The 11089-nt window shown below is 53.1% G+C and overlaps 1 protein-coding gene across 1 annotated transcript in view; it reads left to right on the top strand.

Annotated features, from left to right (window-relative positions):
• Positions 1 to 9722, top strand: part of Epha2 (Eph receptor A2) — a 28472-nt gene extending 18750 nt beyond the window's left edge. Inside the window, exons 8-17 of the mRNA NM_001108977.1 lie at positions 873 to 972; positions 1358 to 1413; positions 1553 to 1678; positions 1775 to 1963; positions 2117 to 2178; positions 2265 to 2474; positions 2642 to 2791; positions 3434 to 3627; positions 4231 to 4386; positions 8750 to 9722. Coding sequence (NP_001102447.1) covers positions 873 to 972; positions 1358 to 1413; positions 1553 to 1678; positions 1775 to 1963; positions 2117 to 2178; positions 2265 to 2474; positions 2642 to 2791; positions 3434 to 3627; positions 4231 to 4386; positions 8750 to 8855 — 1349 coding nt within the window. The 3' untranslated portion in view covers positions 8856 to 9722. The remainder of the gene's footprint in view (positions 1 to 872; positions 973 to 1357; positions 1414 to 1552; positions 1679 to 1774; positions 1964 to 2116; positions 2179 to 2264; positions 2475 to 2641; positions 2792 to 3433; positions 3628 to 4230; positions 4387 to 8749) is intronic.
• Positions 9723 to 11089: the final 1367 nt, after the last annotated feature.

The raw sequence follows: 11089 nt of genomic DNA on the forward strand, positions 1-11089 counted from the left end.
TGTCTCAGAACAACCAAAATAAGTAAATATTTAGATAAAGAAACTCGTAAAACAGAACAAACTAAAGATTAGGGTTCTTAATTCTTCCTCCATGGACCGCCAGGAAGGCCCCTCTCTGCCTGGCTGTGAAACAGGGTTTAAAATCCTTGGGAGTGTGGAGAGGTGGCTCAGTTAAGCAGGAGGTTTCTTGCAGAAGACCAGGTTCCCAGCATTCATGTGAGGCAGCTTTCAACCACGTGTGTGTCTGTTGCCAGGCACCTGCAATCACACACACATACGGACCCCCACCCATACATACATACATACATACATACATACATACATACATACATACACACATGTATATTTTTATATACATGTATGTATTTATATATGTACATAAATGTATGTGTGTGAACATTATATATATTTAAAAATAAAGAAATCTGTTTATCTTAGTGGTCGCTTACTTATATTTTGGTTTCGGTTCCCATTTTTTTGTGTGTTTTTCTTGGTTTTGTTTCTCTGTTCTTTTATTTCTAAAAGGGAAGGAAAAAAGGGTGTGGGGTGTGGAGACCAGAGGAGAGGCAGGTCTAGGAAGGAAAAGTGTGACTAGAATATATAATATAAAAAAATAGTGCTGAATCTTTAAAGAAAAAAAAAATCCTTGCCGAGCCATGGGGCACGTGAAGCAGATCTCTGTGAGTTCGAGGCCAGCCTGGTCTACAGAGTGAGTTCTGAGACATCCAGGGCTACACAGAGAAACCCTGTCTCAAAAAAGCATGATGCCGCCTGTGCCTAGGCTTCTCAGGTCCCTTAAGAGGGCCCTGGGGTGCGGCAGGGTGTGTCTGTAGGATTTGGGGTGGACTCTCACCAGCTGTCTCCCCTAACAGCCACGGAAGGATCTGCCACCATGGCGGTGATCGGCGGTGTGGCTGTTGGCGTTGTCCTGCTCCTAGTGTTAGCGGGAATTGGCTTCTTCATCCATCGAAGGTTGGTCACACCTCCTCCCGGGCTCCGCCAGGGTCAGGATTGGGTACAGAAAGGCAGAGAGGCCCATGGGGGCTGCAGTTCCTGGGAGGATGGACTGAGCTTTAGGGACCACAGTGTGTCACCGTCATCGGGTGTGCTCCTTGTTAACGGTGTGTCCACGCTTCCTCTGGACACGGGACAGGGTAGATGAGCGGGCAGGATGAGCTAACTAGTTCTTTATGGCTCACGGCTACTTATGTGGCCGTTGGGGAGAGTGGACTTCGTGGCCTCCGGCCTTCCCTCTCACCCTCTGCCCTATACGAAGGCCGAGCGGTGAGGCCAGAGCATGGTTGGGAGGTCCTTTTAGTACAGGCTATGTTGACCACGTGTGTCTGGTCCCCTCTAGGAGGAGGAACCTGCGGGCCCGTCAGTCCTCTGAGGACGTCTACTTTTCCAAGTCAGGTAAGAAGAGGCTCCATCCAGCATTTTGCTGGTGGAACCCCCTGGATCCCAGTCTTCCTGTGGCTACCCCTTCTCTAGGGCTCCACCTCCCAGGAACGCCTCACCGAGCTGTGCCTCCGCTTCTCTTTCCCCCTTCCAGAACAACTAAAGCCCCTGAAGACATATGTGGATCCTCACACTTACGAAGACCCCAACCAGGCCGTGCTCAAGTTTACCACCGAGATCCACCCATCCTGTGTCTCCAGGCAGAAGGTCATTGGAGCAGGTGAGGCTGGCCCACCTGCTGTGCACCTGGGACCGATCAGCTGCTCCAATGCCCGGGCTTCACTAATGACGCTTCCCACACCTTGTCCACCTGCAGGAGAGTTTGGAGAGGTATATAAAGGGACGCTGAAGTCCTCCTCTGGGAAGAAGGAGATACCGGTGGCTATCAAGACGCTGAAAGCCGGCTACACTGAGAAGCAGCGGGTGGACTTCCTAAGTGAAGCCAGCATCATGGGCCAGTTCAGCCATCACAATATCATCCGCCTGGAGGGCGTTGTCTCTAAATGTGAGGCCTGGGAGGTTCGAGGGTTGGGGGGTGGTTGGCCCTAGGTGGTCAGGGAAAGGAAGGGGCTGCTTCCTAGGATCACCTGACCCTGGTTGGCCCCTCCCGACCTCCCCATGCTTACTGGCCTCGCTCACACTTGTGTCTGCCCTACAGACAAACCCATGATGATTATCACAGAGTACATGGAGAATGGAGCGCTAGACAAGTTCCTTAGGGTAAGATCAGGGTCTGTGGTCGGGAGGGTGGAAGCTCGGTGCCTGGAGCCAGCCGGTCAGCACTGAGGGTCGTCTATGCTCTGCAGGAGAAGGACGGCGAGTTCAGCGTACTGCAGCTCGTGGGCATGCTTCGGGGCATCGCGTCTGGCATGAAGTACCTGGCCAACATGAACTACGTGCACCGGGACCTGGCCGCCCGCAACATCCTTGTCAACAGTAACCTGGTATGCAAGGTGTCCGATTTTGGCCTGTCGCGTGTGCTGGAGGATGACCCTGAGGCCACCTACACCACTAGTGTGAGTTGGAGACAGGGATGTCAGTCCTAGGGTGTGGAGGGCTAGAAGGTGAAGCAGCTATTACACTGGACCCAGGGCCTTGAGGAGTCAAGGGTGACTCTAGGCCCAAAGAGAAAGGGCCCTGAGTTCTGGCTGGGACAGGAGTAATTGGGCTGGGTCTCCTGCAGGGCGGCAAGATTCCTATTCGATGGACAGCCCCAGAAGCCATTTCCTACCGCAAGTTCACCTCAGCCAGTGATGTGTGGAGCTATGGAATTGTCATGTGGGAGGTGATGACGTACGGAGAGCGGCCCTATTGGGAGCTGTCAAACCATGAGGTAAGCCCTGGGGCCCGACCTCTGGGCCCCGACAGGACAGCTCTGGGATCAATCTGCTTTGAGTAGAGATAACACAGGTACTTGTTCTGTGGCCTGTCACGGACCAGGACCCAGCCTCTGCTTATAGTGAATACAAAAGCAGACAAAAGGGAGAAGTGTACGGAGTACATGCTCATGTGTGGTGTGCATGTGTATACATGTATGTGCGATATGTACATGTGGCTATATCTGCATGTAGGTATATGAATGTGTGTGTACATATACATGTGTATGTCACCATGTACCTCGTGCCTTGCCTAGGCTGGAGGCCTGGGATTTTGCTTAGGGGTCACATCCCTGCAGAGACCTAGGAGATGTATGTAAGGCAAACAGGCTAAGACATGGCAGGGAGAGAGAGGCCCATCTGTGGGGTGGACAGAGATAGGATGCTGAATCGTGGGGCACACAGGGCTGATCTCTGCAGCCCTGGAGGCAGCCCCTCAGCACCTGCCCCATGGATGGCTTTCAAACTGTGTATGTACTTAGGAAAGGGTGCTTATCTGTCTCTTGGGCTCTCCTTTCTGTGCTGGGGTCTCCAAGGGAGGCCTGTAGCATTTCCGTGTGGTTTCCCACTAAGGTCACCCCATTGCTTATGTCCCCTAGGTCATGAAAGCCATCAACGATGGCTTCCGGCTCCCCACGCCCATGGACTGCCCCTCAGCCATCTACCAACTCATGATGCAATGCTGGCAGCAAGAGCGCTCCCGCCGGCCCAAGTTTGCTGACATTGTTAGCATCTTGGACAAGCTCATCCGAGCCCCCGACTCCCTCAAGACCCTGGCTGACTTCGATCCCCGGTGAGTCTCGTGTCCTGTGCCTTGGTGGCACCCATATTCACTCATTTGGACTCTTGGCTTCTCAGACTGACCGGATGGCCGGGGAGAGTCAGGGCGGTTGTGAGTTCAGAGGTGACACATCTAGGCAGTGATCAAGCCAAGTAGCAAATTGTTTGCCTGGAATGTGTGAAAACCCTGGGTTCGGTCTCCAGAAACTAAAAAAAGGAAAAGGACTAGTCAGGCATGGTCCAGTAATACCAGTAAGAAACCAGCTTAGATGGTGCATGGGCAGGCACTGGCCTGAGCACCAACCATGTTCCTAGCTCGTTGAAGCTTCCAGAGGTGGGCTTTATGCAGGGAACTGAGACACGGGGTAGCCAGGCTGGGACCATGACTCCAGGACCCAGAATTCCAGAGGGCGTAGCGGGTGCTTCTAGCGATGGTAGGCATGGAGCAACAGTGGTAGTGCCTGGAATCCCGTGGGTTCTTCCTGTCGGGGCTTCCTCAATGGTTCAGAGGAGGAAGCTGACACACAGCCAACTGTGTGCCTTGCCTGAGTTAGAGGGGTAGGTGCTTGGGGTAGGACATGTCCAGCAGCCCCTCATCTGTGCATTTCCATCCCAGAGTGTCCATTCGGCTACCCAGCACCAGCGGCTCAGAGGGAGTCCCCTTCCGGACGGTGTCTGAGTGGCTGGAAAGCATCAAAATGCAACAGTATACGGAACACTTCATGGTAGCTGGCTACACGGCCATCGAGAAAGTGGTGCAGATGTCCAATGAGTGAGTAGATAGATGCCTTGGTGACTTTGCCTGCCAATTCACCGCTGGGGACAGCCTCCGATCTATGTGTCACTCCCCCTCGCCTGTGTGTGTGTGTGTTGTGTGTGTGTGTGTGTGTGTGTGTGTGTGTGTGGTATGTATGTATGGGGTGTGTGTATATACATGTGTGTTTATGGTATGTATGGGATGTGTGTGTGTGTGTGTGTATGTATGTGGTATGTTTATGTGTGTTGTGGTCTGTGTGCGTATATCTCTTTCCTGGGTGCCTTCCCCTTCCTGTCTCTTCCTCCTCAAGGGGAAGACACTCTGAGATCTAGCCAGCCCAAAGCTGTCGTGTATGTACGGAAGGTCTATCTGCCCACCCGGGCTACAGTGCAGGGAACAGGTCAATAGTTAGTATAGACTCAAGGTTACCCATTCCCCCGTTCCTACCTGGGGCAGAGATCATAGCCTTGACCAAGCAGGACCCAGAGCCTTGCCATCCCCTTCCAGGCCACTCTCCCTGTCTGGCTGACTCTTGGCCTGCCATTCACTCCCTGCTGGCTCTGGACATTTCTCCTCAAGAGTTCTATTTCTCCTCAGAGTTCTTCTCCCTACCCGCCCCACCCCATCTCCATCCCTGACCCTTCTCAGAACAGATTTGGCAGGGGCAGCTCTTTCTGTCCCTGGAGGGACACAACATTGTCCTCTTAGCCTTTGTGCTTCTAAAAATAGTTGTGGATCCCAACAGCCCAGGATCCAAGTGTCCAAGGCCATGGAAGAAACAGGCCTCGGGGTGGGAAGGTTTTGGGAACTGTTTGGAGGAGGTGACCCGGGCCTCCCATGTTCCTGGGCTCTAGATGTTCTTGGTCTTAGACACAAACATTCTCCGGGGCCTTTGGCTTCTGGCCTGCTGACCATGAATGTGGCCAGCCCAAGAAAATGGTGGGTCATGGGAATCAGACAGGGAAAACTGACCAGAGGAAGGAGGAAGAACATGGAGGGGGGGAACATCAGGTCCTAGGAGAGCTCTCTCTGCCAGCCAGCAGCTGGGCTCACACTTGGGCTCTGCAGACAACACCTGAATTTATTTCCCCTGTCTGCTGTGCGAGTGATTTGGTCCGACTTGGACCTTGGTACCCATTTCTCCATGTGGGGATCCATGGGCATGGTTCTGAGATGTGCCCAGGATGCCTTGATCCATATTGCCTCTATTTTGCCCTTCCCAGGATCCTGTAAATCAGGGTTCTATGCCCTCGATCCTGAGTCACTCTCTATTTCCCTGGCAACCGGGGTCAGCTCCCCCCACCCTCCCCCCCACCCCAGATTCCATCAGGTCCCGTATTTCCCTCCCCTCCCCTGGGACAGCACAGCTTTTCTTCTGCGATCAGCGCTGAGGGCACGGAGCAGGTTTACAGGAAACACATGGCCGTAGACATATCCCAGAATAGCCCGGGGCACCCCTCACAAAGTCCTTTCCCACGAGCTGGGACGGGCTCCTGGACAGACAAGCCGGCGGTGTGCATGCTCATGGGTTATTTGGAAAGGCTCTGGATAAAGCCCGGAAGTTGTTTGGCACTCCCTCCTGTGGTCAGACCCACCGGCTCATAGACCTGCCTCAGATGCCCTGAGGGGATGTGGGGTTGATCTGAGCACTTTTTAAACCCACAGACTGTGCTGACCATGCCATGGAGCCCCACAGGAGCTGGTTTGCGACAGAGAAATCGGCTCCCTTCCTGCTAGGGTCAGGATGTAGGCTTCAGTACCCTGGCCTCCTCCTGCTCTAGCCTCCCTTTCAAAGGACCTTGCCTCTCTCCCCTGCAACCTCCAGCTCTTCCCGGGCTCAAGTGCCCGACATGCTGTGTTGGAGTTGGTTGGCTTTCTAGCTTGATAGCTTTTTTGAGAAAATACAGAAAATGTTTTATTGTACAGTACCTTGAACAAAATGGCAGGCCCAAAGGCCAGCCCTGCCCAGTGTCAAAGCTACAGAATGTGGCAGCCAGTGCTCAAACTGTAGGCACACAACTCCTGATGGGTCTTAAAAAGCAGAATCTAGCTGCTGCATGGGAATGATACAGCTCTTGAGTCACTGGGGATTATTATGCCTCCCCACCCCCTACCCCATAGTAGGTGTACATGGGGACTATTTATACCCCTCCAATGCACACAGTAGGTGTTCACAGGCACTTACACACACACATCCCCACACACAATAGGTGTTTACAGGCACTTAAACACACACACAGTAGGTGTTCACAGGCACTTACACATACACACACACACACACACAGTAGGTGTTCACAGGCACTTAAACACACACATAGTAGGTGTTCACAGGCACTTACACACACACAGTAGGTGTTCACAGGCACTTACACACACACAGTAGGTGTTCACGGGTACTTACATACACACATCCCCCTCACACACACACACAGTAGGTGTTCATGGGTACTTACATTCATGAGGTTTCTGCCTCAGAGGAGAGACAGGGTAGAGAAGTAGACTGTGTCTCTTCCCTTTCTGCACAAGAGTTAATGGGATGTGTTCTTCATACTCGAGGGGGAAACTGAGGTTGGAACAGGAACCAGCTTGGACCCTGGATTATCTGTGACTCTCACTCCGGTGTGCATGGTTCTGTCTGTAGTCAAGAAAGGATGGGCTTTAATCCCAGCACTGCGGGGGTGGGGAGGGGTAGGTGGAGATAAATGGGTCTCTGAGTTGGAGTATGAGCTCAAGCCAGCTAGAACTGCCCTGCGAGACCCTGCCTCAAGGAAGGGAGGTTGTTTGTTTGTTTGTTTGTTTGGTTGGTTGGTTGATTGTCTGTCTGTCTGTCTCTGTCTGTTTGTTTGTTTGGTCGGTAGGTAGGTAGGTTGGTTGGTTGGGAGAAGGAGGTCACTGCTTAGGAATACATCACCCAAGCCTCATGTCTTTGTAAGAAGGACACCGAGGCATGACCAGACTGTGAAAGGAACTGCTCTGCCGGGAGAGGGCCTCAAGGTGGGGCATTGGCAAAGCCCTACAGTGGTGTTTTATACATACCCATTTACTCAGCTGTGCAGGGTGGGATCAGGCCCAGTGAGCTTGCGGTTGCCTAGCACCCTGCCTTTTCTGGCTACTCAGGGCTTCTCCAGGTCCCCACAGTGATCCCTTCAGGGGCATGCAAAACATCCCAGCCCCTTTGGTGGTAGGCTTGGAGGTTCTCCCCCTTATCTATCTTCCAGCCTTCTTGCTGCAGCGGGAGCAGTCTCTCCCTCCCTCGCTCCCTCCCTCCCTTCCTCCCCACCTGGGTCTGCCCATCCCTGCTTAAGGCTCGGTTCTTTCCAAGTCTGTGGGAAAGTCGTGGCTCCAGCATTTCGAACTCCTGGAGCTTGTACCATATAATTAGCTCCAATTACAGCCAAGAGCTGGCCCGTAAAAACCTGGGTGTTTTCATGAGCTAGGGCTGGTGGGTGAGGGCAGTGGAAGAAGAAAACTCCTGAAGTTAGCAACAGACATTCTGCTGACAGCTCCTGGAAGCCGACATGGTTCTACCTAAAATGGGGGTGGGTTGGGGGGAGGCCAGGACAGTCTATCCCTTCCCCGTGGGGCCCCTGGGACCTATCATCAGCCTGGCACTGAATCCTAACCCCTCAGTAGGACACTGTTATCCCAAAGATTCCCACAAAGAAAGGCAACCTTCCTCTGGTGAGCTGCAGGCCTCACCCACTGCAGTCTAGCAGAGCCTTAGACTACTTGTCATTCCAGTCTCCACTGGGGGGGCGGGGTTATGAGAGATGGAGGGAAAGGGACAGTCCTTGGATGGAGGTCTTGACACACACGACATTCCTAGAGGGTCCCCAAAAAGCCTCCTGCTGCTTACAGAAAAGACTTGGGGCTCCCCAGCAAGGAAGGAGACAGGGCGACATTTCCCCCATCCCTCCCCCATACACACACACATACACACACACACACACACAAAAACTGACTGAAGTGGCAGCCTTTGGAATCCTGGTGCTGAGGAGGGAAGAGGCGGATCCTTGGAGCTTGCCACCGCTGCCGAGAGACCCTGTCTCAAAATAAAGTGGGTAGCTCCTAAGGTTGTGCTGTGTCCTCCCCACGCATGTACACACGTGTGTTCGGGCATACAACATGGATACATACACACACATTCAAAGAGCATCTATCCCAGACCCCCTGGGAAGATTTGATTGAAGAGGCAGGAGTGTATTATGTCCTCAGTTCTCGGTGGCTGGCCCTGTTAGAATATGAACCCTCCAGCCTCCTCCATAACTGGATTCCCTCACCACAGGTCCTCAAAGCTTCCCTCGATGTCCGATTTTCCTCTCTGCCTCTGCCTCCCAGCCCTATCCCTGACTCTCCCTCTCTTCCTCTTTACCCACAGTGACATCAAAAGGATCGGAGTGCGTCTTCCTGGCCACCAGAAGCGCATTGCCTACAGCCTGCTGGGACTCAAAGACCAAGTGAACACAGTGGGGATTCCTATCTGAGTCTGATGGGGCCTCGTGCCCACCTTGACCAACAATACTTGAAGAGCCACAGTGGTCTCCCTACCGACCTGGTGCTGGGCCACTGGAACTTTATTTATTTCTGACTTCCTCGTCGACACCTCCCTGAGGACTCTGCGAGGGGGACTCTTGAATGACACCCTGGCATGAGCCGGGGAACGCCTGGTCAGGGTTCCTTTCCCCCTGCAAAGGACCCAGCTAAGCACTTAGCAGGTTGTCATTGCACTCCCAGCATCCCCTGAGGCTGGAGTTTGGCCAAGACTGTCGATATCCACGAGGGGAGTTTCCAAACTGACCTCCCCGTCTTTTCTCCCCAAGAAGCCACCTCAAGAGCTGAGGCTAAGCACTAAGCCCAGGACCATATGACTAGGGCACTGTAAGCCCCACCTCTAGTTAGAGGGTAGGTTTTGGACTTGGCTGGGTGGGGCCACAACAATCTCCCAGTGCCTTCTACAGACCCAGGGCTCTGCCCTCTGCCCTCGAGGGCCAGTTTCTTGCTTTCCTAGGGCCCTCTCAGGATGCTTGGCTGTGTTGAGGTTTTTTTTAAATATATATTTTATACTTGTGGAAAGAATGAGTGTGTGGCAGGGACCTTGCCAGGGCTGGGGACAGAGGATACCCTGCAACAGACATTCCCGGGCTGAGGCCTGGCCGACTTGTAGGAGACTTACCACCCAGCCACCCCGTCTCTAGCCCCTTTGGACAACTGTCGCTGTCAGTGTTACAGATCTGTGTTATTGGGTGGTTTTTGTTTTTGTTTTTGGAACCTTAACTTATTATTATTTTTTTTTATATTTATTGTTAGAAAATGACTTATTTCTGCTCCAGAATAAAGTTGCAGATGGTTCAAACTGATCTTGGCTTTCATCCCTGGATGCTCAGTGGGGGTCTGTCTCTGCCTTTGGGGGTAAAGGGGACTCCCGGAATCCACTGCTTCCACAAGGGAGGGTGTTGTATCACCCTTGAAGAAAGTGTGGGCAGGGGGCAGGGAGCCTGCTCCCGGCCTCCATACCAGGCCTCCATACCAGCGGGCCTGATCACCTTTGATCTCTTGGTTCTGAGGGCCAGGAGGCAAGAGCAGCTGTCCTCCCTTCCCACATGTGTTCGAGGCTGTTGTGGGGGAGGGGAGGGGGGACTGGCTACAAAGCCTTTCACAAGTTTTGTCATGTTGGGGTTTTAGCATTCATGGATTCTTGTGGGCATCCCCATTTTATGGAAGAGGAAAACTGAGGCCAAGTCCAATGACCAAACTTGCCTGAGGCCACATAGCAGGATAGAGACAGAGCCGAACTGAAAGGGGGGGGGTGGTCAGGAATGCCCCATTTTTCTCAAGAAACTGAAATTCAGAGACTTTGGGCAGTGACTTGCCCAAAGTCACAGCAGCCGAAAGCCTCCAGGGAAGTCAGAAGCCCCATTTCATAACCCAAGCATTTCCCTCTACTGGATTTTTGTGTCAGGTTGCACATAGCAGGGGACTTCAGAAGATGTCGCGCACAGGGGGAGTGATTAAGTGAGCAGAGCTTCCCTGGAGTGGGGGACGCCCCTTGGGCTGCCTCTCTGTATTAGGGGAACCAGTGAAGTAGCTGGAGGAAGCTGGGCAGGCAGAGCCAGGCACGGGGGTGTGAAACCACAGTTGTGCAAGGGAGCCACAAGCAATTTGATGTTATTAAGGCATGACGTGGAATGTCTGAGAGATCTCCCAGGCCTCGTAAGGCAGGTTCCGCAGTGAGGACTTTAAGTCCACGGCCAGAGGGAGCCATTGGAGGTTTTAAGCAGGGTGTGGCACCATGAGAGTCGGCTAAGCTCGGAGCTCAGGCTTCCTGACTCAGCCTGGAGTTGTGGGGAGACGAGCAGACACCCCGCTTGCTCTGGGGTGTTGTCCTTCCTCCTTGCTCCGGCTAACGCCTCTCTGGGTCCTAACCCACTCAACACAGGTGAGATATGCCTGTGTCACACTCAGGCTCTTGGGGCAGCTGGGTACTGCCTGTTAAGACCAGGCTAGACCGGGGTTGGGGATTTAGCTCAGTGGTAGAGCGCTTGCCTAGCAAGCGCAAGGCCCTGGGTTCAGTCCCCAGCTCAAAAAGAAAAAAAAAAAAAAAAAAAAGACTAGGCTAGACCACCTGAGTGTCCTAGGTGAGTCAGGATCTCTATCTATGCCTGACCCTCATCTGACCTAGCCAGAGTGACCGTGTCACTTTAGAAGAAGGGCCAGGGTC

This window comes from Rattus norvegicus, chromosome 5, assembly GCF_036323735.1.
Source record: "Rattus norvegicus strain BN/NHsdMcwi chromosome 5, GRCr8, whole genome shotgun sequence".
NCBI classification, from domain to species: domain Eukaryota; kingdom Metazoa; phylum Chordata; class Mammalia; order Rodentia; family Muridae; genus Rattus; species Rattus norvegicus.